This window comes from Penicillium cinerascens (assembly GCF_028974065.1).
Source record: "Penicillium cinerascens strain IBT 15544 chromosome Unknown contig_9_segment0_segment0, whole genome shotgun sequence".
NCBI classification, from domain to species: Eukaryota; Fungi; Ascomycota; class Eurotiomycetes; order Eurotiales; family Aspergillaceae; genus Penicillium; species Penicillium cinerascens.
Window position 1 is genome coordinate 1,413,358 of NW_026695296.1, and position 19,882 is coordinate 1,433,239.

Below are 19,882 nucleotides of genomic sequence, written 5' to 3' on the forward strand. Positions count from 1 at the left end.
TCCACAGCAGAGCGGCCTTAGCTCTAAATTGAGCTTAACAGATGCATGTCCGGAGGTATTGTCAAAACTTCAATGTTCCCTCATAGAGTCTACGGCAGAGCGGGTGGCCTTTGCTAGGTCGAGGATAGATCAGAAACCTGTTTCGTGAAATGCGATGTTTCCTGCCTTTCTGGTCTGCCACTAGGTCCCTAGGGATGGTGCTGGGTGCTCTGTAGTGTACATTTGTTCGTGCAGAAGTGCGGTACGTCGACAGGGTAGGGATTTTACCTGGCTAGTGGTATTTGATCTGCGTGTCAAGCTGACTTCATGGCGTTGGTTTGCAAGTATGTGTCTGTGTCTGTTTCTCGCAGTGGCGACACTATTTCGCATTGACCTAGGATCTCCCAAGTTCCTGTTCCATTGCAGCGTTGTCTCTTTGTACCCAACAGCCTTGTGGTCGCAACTTCTTTCAAGTATCACTCTGCTGTCTCATTCTTGCATGCTAAGTAGCTTTCTTGGCTGCTTCTGGAAACGGCGTTTCCGGTGCTATTTGGCGACTCGTTTTAAAACCATCTCGATCTAACTGGTAGGCTGGATAGACTACTTCGGTATTCTTAGACTGTACGAGTTGGGGCGCTGTGTATTGGATACGGTGAAAGTATGAAAATTACAAAAATACATGGGCCACTGATGAATGAGGGCATAAATCACCGCCTTCCGTTCTTTTGTCGGCCCTTTGATTTCCTTTTTCTATATTTCATTGTCGATCGGCGGACTCAATGACTGGCTAGATCTGCTAGCCTCTGATGCTGGCCAAGTCTGGGCTGTAAAAATTTCCATTGCTGGCAACCTTCTCTAGTAGACAGTTCAGGGCGAGATGCCGAGGCACGAAGATGACAATATGGACCTTGGAAAGTAAGGATGAGTATAATCATAATTCTATCATCACATAACGATCATCCGTATATACCTCCTCGCTATGCTGCCATCAGACTGACAAATTCGGCCCACTTCGTCCCAAAACTAGCATAGTAATCGGAGCTAAGGTGGGTGATGAAAACCTCATCAGCCACTGAGCGGACCTGTTTGACCAGTCCGCGCAGCTTTGACCCGTCCACCGTACTCGGGACGGAGTGGATAACTGCGCAGAGCTGGGTGCGGTTGCTTTCAGGGATAGCAGTGAGCAGTCTCGCACCATGCCTTTCCTGGAAGGTGGTGTAGGTTTCTTCGAACACGACTGTTGAGTCTGCCGTTGGTAAGTAGCGCGAGTCTGGAACGGCCCCTGGGTTGTGCATGACCTAGATATTCGTTAGTTTCGAATTTCCGGCTCGGGATCCCGGATGGAACAAGTGGAGAGGGTGGTGGAAAAGAAGTCTTTGGTAAGCTGAAGCAGTGTTTGATGTAGACTCAGGGGAGACCGGGGGCCAGTGATATGATTTGGTGGTAAGGGGTAGAGAGGGCCAGGGAATCAAGTATGGAAAAATTGCAAAATAGCGGAGGAGTGTAACTCACGAATGGGTCTGGCCCGAAACCATTCAGACCTTTGGTCAGATCGGTCAGGTTTTGCAAATATGCTAGAGAGTGGGGGCTGTATTGTTGGGGTGTCTCGTCGAAGAATATACCCCGAACGGCCAAGTCCGGGTTGGAAGATGCAGACGGCCACGCCGCGTAGGTCTCGATATCCTTGCGCACTAGGGAGACGTTGCGTGTTGCATACGTCGTGTGGACGTATCCCAGAAGACGCACATTGGCATGGGAAGCGAGGTTGGGAACTTCACGTGTATAATTTGCATCTGGCAGAGCGTTGGGCCCTGGACCACTGCCAGGATTGATTACGACTGTAAAGTTGACATCTGGGTGGGCAGATATCCTGTAGAGTTTTCAGCAATGATTCCTTCTGCGTTATCTTGGCTTTTTGTGGTTATTTGGGACCCCGCTCTTCGGTGCCACTGTGCATGCTGGCGCCCGAACAACACGACATTGTCCCTGTCATGTATGGGGCGGCCTACCGGCTGGTTGGGATTGAGTTCCTTGGAAGCAGGAAGAGAGATAGGGAGACAGGGTCTGGGCTGGATTGGAACAGTGAAACATACACTTCTTCAAGGGGAGTCCAAGCCCCCGGGGCGGGGTATACGTAGAGTGGCACGAAAACCTTGGATTTTGGCCCCATACTGTTCTTCTTGCGCAGTGTGGTGACCACGACCGGGGGGATGACGGCGGCAAGAACCACAATAAAGATGACGACGGCTAAAACAATTCGAGACCGGCGGGACTTAAGACAACCGCGCTTGCTCACGTGCTTTTCGGGGGCCGTGGTCGACATCGTAAGAAAAAAAGGTAATAGATTGGAGTTGAAGGGTTTGGAAAAATTCACAAAGTGGATTAGAAATGGCGTTGCCACTGTCGCATATAACTCAGATATCGGTTATAAACTTCATACTAGCAGGGAAAAAATAATGAAAAGAAATCACCCGGTCTACCTCTTGGTACTCTTGGCCGTCCGAAATAGACCGACGCGGGTCTCGACCATGAGATGCAGTAGTTAAGAAGGATCTTAGATCAGATCTAGAGAGAGAACAATTGATTGGTAGCACGGTACGGTCACTAGTCTGACCTGAAGGCCCTGACGTACCGCCATGGTGGAGTTTCTAGGGCATCCGGGCCTGGAGAGCGATCCAAGGCCCAGCCCCATCGCTGGCCCACTATACACGGGGCTCCTGCCCAACTGCTCCTTGGTCTGCCCTGATTCTTCATTCGTTCCCTTGTTGGCCTTTGTCTTTTTTTTAGCGCAGCTTATGCGAATTTCTATGTCCCTCTTCCATTTTTGCCGGTGGGAATGGCCGATTCCTCATTTGCTAAAAGAAGCATAGCACGTTCCAAGCGAAACGAGAACGGCAACACAGAGCGCGCAAGACTTGTATAAATCTTGCATGGGAGTCTCCTGATAATTTTCGACGGATCTCAGCCATTGTCTCAAATATCATATATGATCTGTCCCTATTTTTGTCTGGGGCGATTCAGAGATTCTTTTGCTCTGTCATCTTTTTTCTTTCTCCTCACGCCCCACGGGCACTCTTTGACTCCCTTAGCCATTATGGACAGTCATAATCAATCGGACGTGAGTACTCCTGTAGAGAACGATTCGCCTGTTTCGGTGGACACCCCGGCCACGGAATCGTCAGTCTTGTTTGACAATCTTGACGAATTGCTCCGGAGAATTCCTTCGGAAAGCTCCTATGTCCTTGTTACTGGAGGACTGGGGTTCATTGGAAGCCACACCACCTTGGAGCTCCTCAAGGCGAACTGTAATGTGATTGTGCTCGACAATCTCAGCAACTCTTTCGACGTTGTTTTCGACCGCATCAATTTCTTAGCCCAAGAGTTCCACACACAAAATGGATCTCCAATGCCGTCTTTGAGACTGCATCCGCACGATTACCGTGACGCAAAAGCTCTTCAACCTCTTTTGGAAGAGTATCGCCTCCCCTCGAGATGGGGCGTGGCCAAGTCGAAGATCGCTGGTGTTATCCACTTTGCGGCATACAAAGCCGTTGAAGAGAGCATTCGGCATCCATTGAAATACTACGCTAACAACGTGAGCGGTCTCATCGATTTTACAACCAACCTCGGCGACTTTGGCATCAAAACATTCATCTTCTCTTCCTCCGCCACAGTCTATGGCACTCTTGCAAATTCAGGTCTTCCGTTGAAGGAGGAACTCTGCGTCCACAAAGAGGAAATCACTCTCGACCGGGATGGGCAAACCCAAACAGTGCAGCCCGGATGCACGGGAATCACCAACCCATACGGACGCACAAAATGGATCTGCGAGTCCATCTTGGCCGATCTCGCCGCCTCAGATCCAGAGTGGACAGTCGTCGCTCTCCGATATTTTAACCCCGTCGGATGTGATTCATCGGGACTCCTGGGCGAAGACCCACGACAAACGCCAACAAATCTTCTCCCCGTTGTTGTCAAGGTCATGACCGGCCAATACGCTGAGCTGCAGATGTTCGGAACTGATTGGGAAACCTCAGATGGAACAGCAATTCGCGACTTCATCCACGTCACTGATTTGGCTCGTGGACACATAGCTGCACTCAGCACCGCAAACGAGGGAAAGCTACGCGAGAATTTCCGCACTTTCAACTTGGGTACTGGATCAGGTCACTCTGTTTTGGAGGTTGTCAACACAATGGAGACTGTTATCGACAGGCCAATTCCGAGGAAAGCGGCAGCCCGCCGAGCAGGTGACGTAGGATCCTGCGTTGCAGTCGCTAAGAGGTCCCGGGATGAGCTCCAGTGGACGACAGAGAAGTCCTTGAAAGATGCGTGTCAGGACATTTGTACTTTCCTCAATGTCAGTGGCCTGTCTTCAAAGCAGTGCTGATGTGTTTCCTGTTTGATTCTTCCCACGATTTCCCCATCCTTAATATTCTCCTGCAGATTGGCAGTGGCACGAGAGCTTATTGTTCTTTGACTTGAACTTCGGGGTTTGGCATTGGCATTCTGACTATAGATGCATCAAGAAATGTGGTTTTGTTTGTATTGTCCCATTTGGCGGTTTCCGACTACTGTATTTATTTCCCACTGCCTGACATATGTGCGTGAATTAAAGTCATTTTTTTACTTGCCGAGGGTTTTGAAATGGAATTGATTTCTGAGAGCGCATGGTATGGCACGTGATATCACATGACACCATCAAATGGTGCCAACCTGACATCACGACGCGTCTTCATCGTTAGAACGCAGACATCTGGCATTTAATGAAGAATCAATTGGGATTGAATTGTTTATTTACTCATCTGCAGTTTGCACCAGGACATATCTGCCAAGTATAAAGTTGCCGATGATTGAATTATCTCACGTGACTGTCTCCGGCTTGGCATCAAATCCGCGCCGCAGTTTTCTGTCGTTCCGTGTTCGCGCCGGCTTCATCGTCAAGTACCCACAAAACCAGGCCTCTGGCAATTATTCGAGCCTGTGTTGGATAATTCCACTCAGAAATCATCATTTTGCTCTTTTTTACGACATAAACCGTCACAATGATCTGCAGAAGCTGCCGAACAGGCATTCTGTCCCGGCTTCAGCAGCAACAGGCCGTATCATGGACTGCATCAACAAGCGCACGCCAGCTGCCAATTGCCCGCAGCCAGTTCCGACTCTACAGCGATAGTGGTGCGAATCCCTCTGTGGCCGCTCCCCCTCCTCCATCAACTCCGCGCCAGCCTACCACTGGCGATGTCACCATTCCGTCCGCAATCTCCTCCGCCACCCCCAGTGTCTCCCAGCCCTTCAGCTCCGCAGACGGTGTGCACACCGAGGCGCACCCAGGTACACCAGGCAAGACCATTACGCGTCCCCCGAGTAGCTGCCCAGCGGGCACCAAGATGAACGGCCTGAACTACTTCCGCAACAAACCCGAGGTTGTCGCCAAGGAGGACTCGGAGTACCCAGAATGGCTCTGGGACTTGCTAGCTGATTCAAGCAAGCAGTCTAAGACTGAAAAGGGCGGTGTCGACCCTAGCAGTATGTGGAAAATACCCTTGTGTAGAATGCAGCAGACACTAACTCGATCGCAGCCCTGAACAAGAAACAACGGAAGCGCTACGAGAAGAAACTCGCCGCTCGCACCCAAGCTCTCCCTCCCAAGATCCCCGCGCACCACCACGCCTACGATATTACACCGGCATCATACAACCGTGACGCACCCGTGGACGGCATCGCCGAGGCCACCGAGGGTCTTGGCAAGCGCCAGGAGGTTACCAAGAGTGCCAGAGAAGCCCGGCGGAAGGCGATCAAGGAGTCCAACTTCCTGCGCGGCCTGTAAGCTGCAAAGCTGCAGGTGTGCGAATGCATTGGTTCGTCTGGAGCGTTTCGGTTTAGAAAACTTTCTTTTGCGCTGGCCATACATATCCAGTGAATCTGGGTATCGGAGCCCATCAGGGCATCCGGCATGTATTATTACGTCGATTGAGGTCGTCAAGTGTGCTATATATTCAATGATACAGAACTACATAACCTCATGCGCTATCCGCCATCTATGTTACTGAGAAACGGGGCACTCCTTCTCCTCCCCCTGACCCTCCAACCAAGGCAAACAAGCCTCATACAAAGTCTTAATCTCACCATTCCCAAGACCCACGAACTTCTCAAAAAGCGCCTTATCAAACCTCTCAACCCACGCAACATAGCAAGCCACGAACATATCCGCGAAACCCGCAACCTCCCCCTCAAAGAAAGGCCCCTTCTTCCCGTCCCGCCCCTTCAACATCCTAATCAGCGCCTCGGACTCCTTCTCCACAATCTTCCAAAGCTCCTCCTTCTCCTGATCACTGGGCAAAACCTCCGCCAAAGGCTTCCCAAACCACTCCTCCCGCGTGCGCAAGAAATACTCCGCTCCCCGCTCATCCAGGTACTCCGGCACGCGCGGGAGAATAGTATTCCGGAAACCGGGACTCATTCCCGTTAAGATCTTGCCGACGGCGATGAATAAAGCGTAGCTTGCGTCGCCGGACGGGAAGAGTGGTGGGGACGGGAAAACTTTGTCCAAGTGTTCGATGATTGGGAGCGAATCCATCATTGCGCCGTGAGAGTTAGAGGTGATGGAGGATTTGTGGATAATTGCGGGGAGGGTGTATGGCAATCCATCTTCGTTGGGTCGGACCCCGAAGCCTGTCATCAAGGGCTTGATGTCTGGGTAAGAGACCCAGCTTTGGGTGTAGGGGACACCTTTGAAGTTGAGTGCTGCGCGCACTTTTAGGGTGTTTGGGGACCATGATTTGGATGACCCTTTTTGGAGGCTTGTTAGTTATCTGATGATAAGGTGGAGTGCGGGGAAGCTGTAGTAGGTACCAGGGAGGGTGGACGTGATGTCGAGGAAGTGGATGGGCTCGACGTTGCCCATTTTGTTTAGAATTGTAATTGAAGATTAATTTTTACCAGAGGTTGGATGTAAACTGTTTGATAGAGAGACCTTGGGGGCGCCGGGAGTGGCTTCTAATATGGGAGTGGGGTCAGTCCGTTTGGATTTCTCAGCAGTCTTCATCGGAGGCTGTGCGTTGCGGATCACCTAGATCGAACCCCGGTGAGCTAGGCAGTACAAATTACCGGCTTTAGCAGAGAGCTAGTATATCTTAGAGTTTGCTTATTGCCGACCGACCCAATTCGAAACAACGGATCCAGCCATCCCTTGTTCATGGGTCAGAAGATTGATCAGTGTGACTGTGCCTTGCACTAGGAAGAAAAACGTGAGAATTGGCACCGATATAGACCATTGAAGTTGTAGAAGACACTTGACTCCGATCTCAGCTCGATGGAGACACGTTGAAAGTGGAGAGTCATTGACGGGACAACCTCTGGGAGCACGTGTCAGCTCCCTCGATTTCAGCTCTTGACTTGAACCTTCATTCGCAGCCTCCGTCTGGCATCGATAGCGGCAACAACCTTCGTGAGATCAACGTTACATCCATAAGATCACCACAGCGGGGCATTACAACCATTGCTCTTCGGGACGCGCAACCCCACCACGCCCTATGACCTACGAGCTTACCTCCAACAACACCAACCACTGATAGGCCACACGTATCAGGTAAAAGATGGAAGCAGTCGACAACCTCGTGGAACGAGCTCGACACCTATCCCTACACCAAACACACCCCTTCGACTCATTCCACTCAACAACCGATTCTCACCTACAGAAGATCTACGAGTCGCTCAGCAGCGGGGAAAAGGACTTCCTCTCCCACATTCAGCATGAGTCGCATCCAGATGGCCAGCCAATTGTGGATCCTCTCACTTCGTTGGACGCCTTTCGGGCGTACATGATGGGCGTAGCCTCGTCTGCCCAGGCCCAGGCCTCGGAGCCGGATCTTTCCGCTCCTATTTCGGATTATTTTATCTCGTCGAGTCATAACACGTATTTGACGGGGAACCAGTTGTATAGTGATGCTGCAGCGAGTGCGTATACTTCGGTGAGTATCTTCTATTTGATAGAAGGTTGCCTTTTGGAACACGTGTGGTTTGGCTACAAGTGACTCCAGAACAGAATAATGATTGACATTTGACAGGTCCTGCTGCAAGGCTGCCGCTCTGTGGAAATTGATGTATGGGACGGGGAGCCCCATACTCCAGTCTCAAGCGACGGTGCAGCTAGCGGCGACAGTAACAGTGACTCAGGCAGCGATGAGGGCCAAAGTGTTGGTGGAAAGATCAAGCACAAAATCAAGTCCCAGACTGAGAATAAGGAAAAGGCCGCGAAAGGCTTGACGAGGCTGGGAGATGCATTGCGCCGCAAATCCAACAAAGCTGCTCCTAAAACAGCGACCAACACAGGTGCCAGTGGAGATGCAGCACCGAGCCAGGGAGCTATCAAAGGCGAACCTCGTGTTCTGCACGGACACACCCTGACCAAAGGCACATCGCTCCGCGAAATCTGCTATGCTATCCGCGACAGTGCTTTCGTCGTGAGCGATCTACCGGTAATCATCAGCTTCGAAGTCCATGCGAACTTGGAACAGCAGCAGATCATGGTTGATATTATCAATGAAGCTTGGAAGGGGTTGTTGGTGGATGTGCCGTTTGATGCTGTCCCGGAAAAACTACCGGCACTGGGGGAGTTGAAGAGAAAGATTTTGATCAAGACCAAGTCGACTCCCATGAAAGCTGCCGAAGAGAAGTCCGACGTCCTTGAAGCTACCGAAAACACCGAGCCGGTAGAAGGTCGGACTCAAAAGCCAGCTAAGCCGTCCAAGGTGCTTGAGGCTTTGGCGAAGATGGCCGTCTATACTCGGGCGTATCATTTCAGTAATTTTGATCAACCAGGTATGGCTCAACCTCGAGAGCAATCGGTATCAATACTCACCATTCACAGAGGCGAAATCTCCATTACACGTCTTCTCCCTTTCGGAAACGGCAGCACGCGAGGCACAAGACACCCACCGTGACGCACTATTCGAACACAACCGGTCCTCCATGATGCGCATCTATCCCTATGCGCTCCGGGTCACATCATCCAACCTCGACCCATCCTTCCACTGGCGCCGAGGCGCTCAACTCGTAGCACTGAATTGGCAGAATCTTGACAAGGGCATGATGCTGAACCACGGCATGTTCACCGGCACACGGGGCTGGGAACTAAAGCCTCCTGGATACCGAAGTGCCCAGCCTGCAGCTCAAATCATAATCCGCACTCTCGATCTGACGTTGGAGGTATTCGCAGCGCAAGACTTATCCCTCCCACAGAACGACCACGTCGAGAAATGGTTCCGTCCATACGTGAACTGCCAACTGCACGTCGAGGAACCCGAAAGTCCCATCGCCACAGGCAAAGATGACGCAAGCTCAGAATCCGAGAAGAGCAGCTACCGCCGCTGCACGAAGAGTTCATCCGGCCGAAATCCCGATTTCAAAGGCCAAAAATTGATTTTCCCGACTGTGGCGGGCGTGGTGGAAGAGCTCAGCTTCCTCAGGTCAGTACCGCATCACATTGCATTTCTGTGAGATGCCTTTCTTGCATACGCATTTCCAGTTGTGTCACAACGTGCATGACGGGACGATGCATTGCGTGCTCATGAGTCTGAGCCATGTGACCTAGAAAAGGCTCGGGCCTTTCTTTTCGGGGCTGCGCGTTCTCGGGCTTCTTCGGGGAACGTGCAGCCGTTCGACCCGTTATCCGTTCAGCTCATATTCTGCTATTTCCTTTTTTATACGTACGTGCATGAGCCGAGCTGACGCCACCGTTGCAGGTTTAAAATCAAAGATGACGAAATCGGTCGCGATGCGCTGGCTGCGTGGGCTTGTATTCGGCTCGATCGCCTGCGTGAAGGGTACAGACTGGTGCATCTCCATGATGTGACGGGGGAGAAGACAGGGGGTATGTTGCTGGTTCGGATCTCGAAGCAGTTTTCTTGATCAGTTGTAAAATGACAAATCAGACCTTCCGGGAATTTGCAGTGAAACGTGCAGGATTTGGGTCTGGTAATCTACTTTTCCTTGGCTTTGGGGCATCCATGCCGGTTACACAACGTTTGTTAAGATCACCTGGTTGATAGAAGGATGTTCATTGTGACCTCGATATACATTCCTGAGGCCAGTAAACCTGCCGCACAACTTACAGGGCGGGAGTAGAGCGAGTCATTGCTGCAATGCGCGGACCCTGCTGACTCTGCGACGCCACAGTATGTCATTGCGTGCTCGGCAGTTGAACTTTGGTACACTGGCAGCGCACGCAATGCGGTGTTGCAAGCTGTTAGTGGCCGATGTCTGGTCTCGCTGAGATCGAGGTGGTCGATCGCCGATGCTTCTGAGATCAGATGAACATGATGATGGAACTGGTGCGAAGCAAGGTGGCTCGAGATGGTGTTGTGCTACGGTGCCCTGCGGAGATCAGTGGCTGGCTGCAGCGCGGGTTGGATGACTGATAGCCACTTACTGAAAAAGCAAACAGAGGAGATCGATATTACCTTTTAGAGAGCCTCGATGTATGCAACGAGTAAGAACTCCGTCCTGTGCCTCGGGTGAGGTGTGCTCTTTGCGGCAAGTGCGGATAACCTGCGTCTCCGATCTATAGAATTGCAAATATTGAAATTCAAGACATTATGATCATCGAGCCCTGTCGTAGAAAAAGCCACGTAATGGAGGATGAATCAAGTATCATGTCGCGTGGGTACCTCCAAGCCCAGAACGTGCAAGTCGAGTGACCGGTGCGATGGACCGCAGCTGGCCTCAGGTTGTATAAGCAAACAAGAAATTTAACCTGCATGATGCGCGCCATTGAGCCCCACGTCCTTCACAGTGACAAGTGGAGCCGGAGTCGGTGAGGAAGCAAAACAGACGGGGCGCATCGAGGCAGCTGGGTTAGAACACCCCTGTCTGTTTGGAGCTGTAGGGCTAAGAGATCGGCGCGCGAAGTGCCATGCATCATGGATCAACATCGGTGGTGTCACCAAGCCCAGCAGGGATGATCGACAAATCCTCCGAGTACAGGGTTGTGCCTGCCTCAGGTTTGAGTACTGTAGTACCCCGTACGTACATAGGAAGGTGTGTCACACAACGCGGAGGTGTTCACGCACCCACAATGACAGCTGGAATTTATGCATCACCCGCCACGAGTGGACCGAATCCCGAATTGGCGCGAATATATCGAGGAAAAGGGGGCGATGAGCCAATAATCGGATGCCATCGATATGCCATTCAGCCCACTTCGAGTGATTGGGCCTCTTCTTCTCCACCGGCAAATCATCACGGCCTGGTCCAATACCAAGGTCGACCGAAGCGGGTCTCGTCCGCGATCTAGGGGACACGGGAACGATACATCAACTTTTCTCTACACTAACTTGGGCACCAAGCTGGACGTTGTCCACAACCCCCTAATCAATATGCGTTCGGTGAATCGATCTGGTTCCCATTTGGCACTTGAAGTCCAACTTGGGAAGCTCGACCCACAGCAAATTCTTGGAGCAGACGCACTCCGGATATGATCAACAAATAAGCGCGAAATCACGAACACCCCGAACGAAGCTAAACAGACCCGGAGCTGCCGGGAGGAACCGAACACAGGCCTACCATTGGTCCCAAGTAAGACCCAGTGCCGTGAAACCACACTGGACTTGTGCCCGATCCCTGCACCTGACAGCCGTCCTCTATCAAATGTGCATCCAGGCCGTGTGACTGGCCGATCGAAAAACCCAAGCTCAAAGCTTCCCTTGAACCAGGGGTCCCCCTGTTTCTAACCCAACCGCAGCAGCTTCCGAGTTTCTCGTCTTTCCCTGAACCGAGTTTGGGTCATAGATCGGCGATTAGCCGATAGGACTTTTTCTGGATCGCGGGGGATCGCTGCCAAACCTACTCTCCCTTGGCTTGCTGCCTTAAAAGGGCTGCCTGTCCGGGTGTCGAACCTTTCCGTGATTCCGAAACAAAGACAATCGCTCTCATCTCTCTTCAAGGCAATCTACTTCTTGTTTCCAGAACAATGACCAACAACAAGGGTGGCGCGCTGTCGTGCTCGAGCGCCGTGAACAAGGTTCGTCCCCTGTCCCAGTTCCAGCCTCCTGGGTTACCTGGGTTACTTTGGTTTCAAACCGGTTTCTGATATTCTTAGATGCCCGGTGTTCGTTGCCCCAACTGTGCAGCTAAGGGCCAAGAGATCTGGGTCATCCCGGGCAAGAGTTGCCATGTCTGTCACACGCCGTGTGCGTGATCTCGAGTGCGATGCATAGGTGAAGTCAAGTCAGACCGGACCACCTCGTGTGAAATACAGCTCATTTACGGGCGTTCCACCGGCGCATACGTTTCTCATGGCATTTTTTTTCTCTTTTACGGAGTTCTTGCGCCTCCAGACCCTCCTGGGATGGTCCACGGAGAACGGGTACAATTTCGGTTATGTGACCCGCGAAACATTTGTTCAATTCCTTCTCTCTGTCCCTCCCAGGACACGAAGGGCTGAAAATACGGCGTTTGACGAATTTCCTACATGTCTGTTTCCATAATACACGACTGGACTCGGCGTTTACTTCTCTGTACTGCTACCAAATCTAATCTCACTTGATCCTCCTTGGTCCTACCAGGCCCTGGACCCTTTCCAGTCTAGATCTAAGCTAGATGTAGTATCATCCCGGGCTATCACTTCTTCTAGAAGCATTCCTCGTACTTTTGCCCAGATGTATGCACTTCCACGTGACTCGACCTGTTCTCAAGACATGACATCATCCCTCCATCCGCGGCGTATTCATTAATAACACCAGCCCAAGCACTCGCGAGCCTTCAATCTACAAGTCTACTATACTTTGATTTTCAGATATTCAGCGCAATGTCAGAAACATACCCGATCGGCACTCGCTCCGAGAGCGAACGTCTCGTTCGTGACTGGGGCTTCCGGCACGTCTTCACGTGGTCAGATGGGAGGTATGTCGTGCTCTTTTCATGCTTTGGGACGATAAAGTTGACGTTATATAGCGGTGCTTATTATTCGCCTCATACCCATGGAGGCCTAACGACACATCTTGTCCGTCGGGGTGCGATGACTGTTTCCTATCCGGAAGATACTGCCAAGAATGGCGGACAGGTTAAGAAAGAGACTTTCGGTGTTGGGGCTAGAGTTGATGTGCCCGCTGGGAAGCTTCATGAGGTTTGGATTGGGGATGAAGGGTGTGATTATGTTATTGGGGAGTAGATTTGTTGTTGATTTTATGATGAATGGTCGATGCAATATGTTATTCTTTTGGTGATACCCACCGATGGGTATACGGTCCATTGTTCTGAACTGTAGACGGAATCTATGTAGATGGCAATCAATGCCATTTCTTGAACCGGAATGCCCTGGCTGAATGTAGCAATGCTCTAATGTAAGAATCGGAAATCAACTCTGCGAAGACAAGTTAGTCGCTGTAGAATGTTCAAAATAGCAGAGTTGAGGCTTACCTCTTGTTACCAAGATCCTTGTTCTCAGTGACATATCGCTCCCGCTCCTCGCTGTTCATCTTGTCCCAGACCGCAGCATTTTGCTTGTTCCGCCACACATAGTAGTATTTGCACACAACAAACATAAACATACTCCATACGGCAAGCCCAATCAGCACCTTGTTCCCGGTGCGATACAAAGGCTTATCGGGGGTTCGATATACCTGAGCCCATCCATTAGTTGAGTGTCATACAAAAAGGGGGTTGACGTACGTTGTTTCCAATGATGTTGCTCACTTGCACCATCATGTTGTACAAGGCTGTCGCAACCGTGCGCGTCCGAACAGTGCCTGCATTTCGGGATGTGATAGCCACCAGAATCGCGTGAACGTAGGGCATTCCAATGAGTAAAATCAGTAAAACCCAGCGTGCCCATGCGCTAGCATCAGCTGGAAGGCATTCAAGGGCGAACAGAAGTATAAGAGCCCATGCTTCAGCGGCAACGCCAAGCATGAAGCGGATATTGAACCGTTCAGAGATCCACGTCCATAACAGCAGATTCAAAATGAAGACCACGTATGCGGGAATACTGAGCAGGTTGGTATGAAAGGTGTTGAAGCCGAGCGACTTCAACTCCAGGCTGAGATAAGTCGTGGCGGGTATGCTGGGGATCATCCATGACAACCCAAGGATATAGACCACCCACATATCGTAGTCCTTCAGTGCTTCCCAGAGTAGCTTGGGGGTGACTGGCTGGCGGTTATGCATGCCACCTTTACTGGGATCGTCGCGGAGTACGCGGTTGACCATGATCTTCTCTTCGCGCTCGTCGAACCAGCCATTTTTACCCCGGAACCGGCCAGCTGTCTGGGTTGGTGATGGTGGCATCCAAAATGCAGCAATGATGCCGATGACGCCCGTAATCAGTCCCTCGAAGGCGAACAAGTATCGCCAGCCTCCGGTGCCATCGGAGTTGTGGATGTGAAGGAAGCCAAAGGCTAAAAATGCGCTGACAATGGCGGTTGCTTCGTAGGCGACCCAGAAGTAGCCCAGGCGGATAGGAAGCTCTTTTGATTTATACCAGAACGAGAGAAAGAGGATTGTGTCGGGGATGCTATACCGGGTTAGTTTCGAACGAAAGTGTAAACAGGGATCCGAGGGAACACACAATCCACCCTCGAGCAGACCCAACAGAGCTCTCGTAGTAAAATAAGTTCCGCGATTCTTCACGAATGCTTGACAAGCGGCGATTAAACTCCACGAGACCATCTGAACAGGGATCCATCGATCAGGTCCAAACCACTTGGACAAGAGTTGGGATGGAAGCTCCGCGAATAGGAACGTCAAAAAGAAGATAGTTTGACCTGTGTTGTAATCATTGGTGGTCATGCCCAAATCCTCCAGCATATTGTCAGAAGTGGCCTGCACAACATTTCCTCGGTCCAGCTGCAGTGCAAAGAAAGTGACACAAGCAAATGTACAGACGCGCAAGTCAATCTGCTTCGATTTAGTTCCATGAAATGACTATAGAATACCAGCTACATACCTTTTTTACAACAGCCTTCTCCTCCTCCTCCGTCCACTCAAAGTCGGGGTCCCAGCGATGAATACCCTCATATTCCGGGATTGGTTTGTAGTACCGCAGGTCCTCGGTCGTGTCAAATGCACACTCAACTTTCTTTACTTGTCCTCGAAGCTCTTCAAAAGACGAAAATTCGCTGGATGAGACAGCGTGAGGCGCAACCTTTGCATCATAGTCCTTGGCACCATGGCCGACCTTCTTCTTCTCCTCACTCGTCATTTTGGCGTGAGTGCGAGAAAGAGATTTAGAACAGCAAGTAACGGCTAGAATGACACGAGAGATGCTAGCTATAAAGGTAAGAAAAGGCTCTAAACAAGTCATCATGGCCTTCTATCACGCCATAATGTAGCCGATTCACCGGGTCGGCCACTCTCTGTGTGATTACCCACGTTGGTCGGATCTGATGCGAATCGGCTAAAACTAAGCATGGCGTCATAGCCCCTGGCGCAAAGGGGAAGGTATTGAACGGCATTTGGCAGCTACGTAATCGTTGTTTCCAATGGCGTTGCTTCTTGATTCCGCATGGAAACATGGAAGTTGAGTCCCACTGGCAAGAACTCGCGGACACTCACAGACCAGCTCGGACTAATGCCGCGGCTTCAGCGAATGGGTGGGTGCTGATTCCAAGGAAAGCGAAACCCTACCAGCATAAAATGCCTAATGCGGGTGGATCTTGCCAGTGGAGGTCCGACTTGGCCAGATCACGCAAAACGGGACAAAGTGACGTTAGGCTGAACGAGTGGCAGCTGCCCCAGCTCGCAGGAGTACCGAGGTGGGAATGCCACGACTGTCGGACTGTATACCAGGGCTATAATTAACGTGTACTGTCTCCTGTTATTTAGGGTGTTGACTTTCCTGGGATATACTATCGTTCATTGGCCGGGGTAGCTACACAGAGCTTGGGACTCCCAAGTCAAAGAACCTCAAAATCTATCCTAGAACAGGACATATTTAACCCTCTAATAATTGTATTTGGTCTGTCAAGAAGTCCATTAACCTCTCAATATTGTTGAGTTCGAAAGATCTCGCGATGAACAAGACCGGGGTTGCGCAAAGCAAGTTGTTTATCACGCCATCACAGGCAAATTGACACCAGCGTTGAGGGGCCAAACGCAGGAACGCCAGATCACCACTTACTACTGCAGTTTTAAGTACACGTAATCAGATAACGCACGAGCAAATAGTGGCTGTCATCAGTCGACCCACGCGATGACAGCACGCCATTTCACTCAGCCATAACGAAGACATACATCAAGCGCTACACATTCCAACGACCCCGCAGCAACGAGATACTACATGCGGCAATTCGCACTGATCACCGACATTCAGACTTTCACAGGCAATTGTAAACCGGGCGAGACAGTATTCCCGCAGTCATTGCGCAATTAATTTCCTTCGTCCAGGATGAGAGTGCCAAGACGTGTATATAGGCGTGCTGGTCGCTTCATTTAGGGCCTAATCAAGCACAACGGACATACCCAGAGGTAAGCCACTAGGGTTGATGTATTCTGTAGAAAGCAGGTCAAACGGTGTCACTAGATACCCTCCTCTAGAACATTTCGAGCACTACGACCACGGCAAAGATGCCGATCCCAACTTTCCTGACCTATTCCCCAAAGGCCAGGCCGAAGTAGATGAAACCACCCCCTTCATCGGCTCCGAGGTCCACGGCGTACAATTGGGCAAGCTTTCCAAGGCTGGGAAGGACCAACTCGCTCTCTATGTTGCTCAACAACGAGTCGTCGGTTCGTCAATCACATCCATTCCAAACAATAACTACATGCTAACATCCACAGCCTTCCGCGACCAAGACTTCGCCTCCCTCCCCATCCAAGAAGCCGTCGACTATGCCGGCTACTTCGGCCGTCACCACATCCATCAGACGTCCGGCGCCCCGAAAGGCTTCCCCGAGATCCACCTCGTTTTCCGCGGCGCAGACGACCGCACCGGCGCAAAGTTCCTCGAACAGCGCACAAACACCATTACTTGGCACTCAGATGTCACTTTCGAGAAGCAGCCTCCTGGCACGACCTTCCTCTATGCTCTCGACGGGCCGTCCACCGGCGGAACAGCCTGTTCGGTGACATGGTACAGGCATACAAGCGCCTATCGCCCGAATTCCGCAAACGCCTGCACGGGCTGAAGGCTGTGCACTCCGGTATCGAGCAGGTCAATGCGAGCTTGAACGGCGGTGGCATTGTGCGTCGTGATCCCATCACGTCCGAACATCCCATTGTCCGCACTCACCCCGTGACGGGCGAGAAGGCTGTCTATGTGAACCTGCAATGTAAGATCTCAACATCCTCCTATTGGTACCTGTACAGCGATACTAACGTCTGATAGTCACCCGCTACATCGTCGGATACAAGAAAGAGGAGTCGGACTTTCTGCTCAAGTTCTTGTTTGATCATATTGCCTTGTCGCAGGATCTTCAGACACGTATCCGCTGGAAGGCTGGTACCGTGGTTGTTTGGGATAATCGTCTGGCTTGTCACTCCGCGGTATTTGATTGGGAGGATGGACAAAGACGCCACATTGCGAGAATTACGCCTCAGGCTGAGCCTCCGTTTGAGACCCCGTTCGAGGGGTAGACGGGGGCTGGAACATTCGTAATGTATGGATGAGTTTGGATTTTAAGGACCATGAATTGAATCAAGGATACCATTTCATTTTTCAAGATCGGTCTAGCAATGGGTTGAGTATTGAAAGTTGCGAGTCGTGTCGGTTAATGCACGAAGAACGGCCGTTCATGTCAAGGTGTATGTGCTTGCTGCAATGTTGAAGTTCCCTTTTCACGACTAAACCGACTCAGCATTCCAACCTGCCACTCATTGAACTTTCGTGCCGAGATGGGTAGCATCTGGCTACTCCGATGAAGCGTATCGGATAGCGCTTGGAAAATCATCGAAGGTAATTCCAGCTCCTCGACTGAGAGGGGGCTGGGTTGTCCGATCTCAGGAGCAAGCAGCTTATCAACGTCCTCCTTCTCCTGGTAGAAAACTTTCATTGCCTGCTGGTCATTCACGCTGTGACCAGAGCTGGAATTGGAGTATCGTAGATGGGGATTGAAGACCCAAAGCTAGAAAGAGATTAGCAGACGAAGAGGTTAGACCGACAGGATAAGCTTACTAGTAGTCCACTCGTTTTCCCGCAATGAACGACAAAGCGACGGGCGCTCTCTCGCTCTATCAGTTCCAGCAATTGTGCTGCAACGATCACCTCTGTTGAGTGGGTTGTCCATGATTCCTCATTGTCTTTCTCCGTGTTCAGAGATACATTTGCTTTGAGGAGTCGCCATCCGTTTGCTGAAGGGTCTTCCATTCCGATGATTGAATTGCACTTTTCACACTCTAGGGTTCTTTGGCCAGATATTGTAGAAGCCGATTTTGATTCCTCTTCACTGGACTGGAGTTGGAGATTAGCGCACTGGAAATCAAGAATACGATGCGTTGAGATTTGGATTCAAGTCAATTGGGAGGAGGCAAAAGTTGGTTTGAAATTCAATATGATACATCAGTGTGCGAATACCAAATGCCTGGGCAATTGCTTGACTCGTGATGTACCTCTTCTGATCACAGCAGTCCCACTGCATTGGGAAGGGCGAACCCAAGACTGTCGTCGAAATCGAAAAGGATGCGTTGAAAAAAGCTCGAGCGAGATAGCAATCGGAACAACCCGCACCATCAAGCAACGGAGGGCGAAATCCATCTGACTAGAGAGGATAACTGCCCCTCGAGACCTTCTGACCTGAATCGAACCTCTTACTACCAAGCTCAAACCACAAAGGAGCACTGATATCGATCTAGGGCAATAGTATCGAAGGCCACCCCATTGAAAAGAAATGGTCTCCTTCTAAGTTGCCCAGGTAAAGGGGCGAAAATGCAAAATGGAATTCAAATATGCGCGATAGTTTGGGAAACGTGATGAAGACCAATAGCGATTGCAAAATCTCACCTTTTTCAATCCCACACAGTCGGACTCTGCGAGTAAGAAGGTGGCCACGTCAATGAGGACATTTCCTGGTATCGCTTCTACTCGACTTGACGCTCCGTAGCCTTTGACTTGAGCATTCTGCTCCTCAATCCTAAGAGCTGCGGTAGCTTCATCTTTCGCATCGTCCTCGTGGGGATCGGGCTTGTGGCAGTGCCAGAAGTCCATCATCTCGGCCCAGTTCCCACTTGGAAGGTCCTTCCAGACCCACCCTTGGTGGGTGTCCAATCCCTCGTTTACCGAGGATTCCTGGAGAATGGACTCGTTTAGGAAGGCGGTGCCGCACGCACGGCATCGAATGCGTGTTGAAGAAGACATGTCTGCTGCTGTCCAAGGCACGTGGTCATCAGTTAGTTCATCACGAGGCGCCAAGGCCTGTTCACTTGGATCAATCTGCATTCTGAATGAATAGTCATGGCTGGATGAGGTAGACTGCCCCGGCTTCGAAGGTGCCGATGGGGCTGTTTTGGCATTCAGCGTTCGCCAAGTCGCGTCACTGACGCGCGTCGGCAGCTTGATCGTCTCAGACACATGGTCAAATGGCTGTTGTAAAGTTACGGTGACTGCTTTTCGCGACCCTGAAAGCTGAATCTCCGGCTGGATCCCAGTTAGAGCTGGAGTCTGAGGAGGTGAGATGTAAAGGGTAATTTGGCGGATGTTGGGGAGCAGCTCGGCATGCAGGTAAAGGGATACATCTGCATCCTCAGCAGCTGATCCTCTGGACATCTCCTCTCTCGTAGACTTGAGAAGCCGAATAACTCTGAATTCTCGGAGGCGGATGGTGGAGCTCGCGAAATGTGAAGGTGTGAAGCTACACGCGTGGTTCTGCACAAACAGTACAAATATTCATCACGTGATATTTGCCAATTGTCGAAACGGACATAGAGTGGAAAGCGGATATATTGATTATCCGATAGATTTATGTCTCTACAT

The 19,882-nt window shown here is 51.0% G+C and overlaps 9 protein-coding genes across 9 annotated transcripts; 5 read left to right on the top strand and 4 right to left on the bottom strand.

Moving 5' to 3' along the window:
- Positions 1-956: 956 nt before the first annotated feature.
- N7498_007376 (spherulation-specific family 4 protein) lies at positions 957-2,302 on the bottom strand (the record flags this gene model as incomplete). The annotated part of the gene is made up of 3 exons (XM_058454438.1): positions 957-1,277; positions 1,492-1,849; positions 2,073-2,302. The coding sequence occupies 3 exons, from the start codon at positions 2,300-2,302 to the stop codon at positions 957-959; spliced, it is 909 nt and encodes a 302-aa protein (XP_058306687.1).
- A 771-nt stretch (positions 2,303-3,073) lies between these two features.
- On the top strand, positions 3,074-4,369 carry N7498_007377 (NAD-dependent epimerase/dehydratase family protein; the record flags this gene model as incomplete). The annotated part of the gene is made up of 1 exon (XM_058454439.1): positions 3,074-4,369. One exon carries the CDS (start codon positions 3,074-3,076, stop codon positions 4,367-4,369), a length of 1,296 nt encoding a protein of 431 aa, XP_058306688.1.
- A 655-nt stretch (positions 4,370-5,024) lies between these two features.
- Positions 5,025-5,809, top strand: N7498_007378 (mitochondrial 54S ribosomal protein mL54; the record flags this gene model as incomplete). Its single annotated transcript, XM_058454440.1, has 2 exons — positions 5,025-5,508; positions 5,562-5,809. The coding sequence occupies 2 exons, from the start codon at positions 5,025-5,027 to the stop codon at positions 5,807-5,809; spliced, it is 732 nt and encodes a 243-aa protein (XP_058306689.1).
- Positions 5,810-6,025: 216 nt separating this feature from the next.
- N7498_007379 (glutathione S-transferase family protein) lies at positions 6,026-6,886 on the bottom strand (the record flags this gene model as incomplete). Its single annotated transcript, XM_058454441.1, has 2 exons — positions 6,026-6,771; positions 6,835-6,886. 2 exons carry the CDS (start codon positions 6,884-6,886, stop codon positions 6,026-6,028), a joined length of 798 nt encoding a protein of 265 aa, XP_058306690.1.
- A 691-nt stretch (positions 6,887-7,577) lies between these two features.
- Positions 7,578-9,961, top strand: N7498_007380 (putative phosphoinositide-specific phospholipase C; the record flags this gene model as incomplete). Its single annotated transcript, XM_058454442.1, has 5 exons — positions 7,578-7,952; positions 8,049-8,802; positions 8,852-9,449; positions 9,726-9,853; positions 9,915-9,961. The coding sequence occupies 5 exons, from the start codon at positions 7,578-7,580 to the stop codon at positions 9,959-9,961; spliced, it is 1,902 nt and encodes a 633-aa protein (XP_058306691.1).
- A 2,826-nt stretch (positions 9,962-12,787) lies between these two features.
- N7498_007381 (uncharacterized protein) lies at positions 12,788-13,150 on the top strand (the record flags this gene model as incomplete). The annotated part of the gene is made up of 2 exons (XM_058454443.1): positions 12,788-12,882; positions 12,934-13,150. 2 exons carry the CDS (start codon positions 12,788-12,790, stop codon positions 13,148-13,150), a joined length of 312 nt encoding a protein of 103 aa, XP_058306692.1.
- Positions 13,151-13,317: 167 nt separating this feature from the next.
- On the bottom strand, positions 13,318-15,178 carry N7498_007382 (putative transporter; the record flags this gene model as incomplete). Its single annotated transcript, XM_058454444.1, has 5 exons — positions 13,318-13,342; positions 13,399-13,601; positions 13,651-14,491; positions 14,546-14,874; positions 14,924-15,178. The coding sequence occupies 5 exons, from the start codon at positions 15,176-15,178 to the stop codon at positions 13,318-13,320; spliced, it is 1,653 nt and encodes a 550-aa protein (XP_058306693.1).
- Positions 15,179-16,460: 1,282 nt separating this feature from the next.
- On the top strand, positions 16,461-17,550 carry N7498_007383 (TauD/TfdA dioxygenase family protein; the record flags this gene model as incomplete). The annotated part of the gene is given in 4 exon segments (XM_058454445.1): positions 16,461-16,704; positions 16,756-17,039; positions 17,054-17,246; positions 17,303-17,550. The coding sequence occupies 4 exon segments, from the start codon at positions 16,461-16,463 to the stop codon at positions 17,548-17,550; spliced, it is 969 nt and encodes a 322-aa protein (XP_058306694.1).
- A 161-nt stretch (positions 17,551-17,711) lies between these two features.
- N7498_007384 (HECT-type E3 ubiquitin transferase) lies at positions 17,712-19,675 on the bottom strand (the record flags this gene model as incomplete). The annotated part of the gene is made up of 3 exons (XM_058454446.1): positions 17,712-18,038; positions 18,089-18,364; positions 18,914-19,675. 3 exons carry the CDS (start codon positions 19,673-19,675, stop codon positions 17,712-17,714), a joined length of 1,365 nt encoding a protein of 454 aa, XP_058306695.1.
- Between the last annotated feature and the right edge of the window lie 207 nt (positions 19,676-19,882).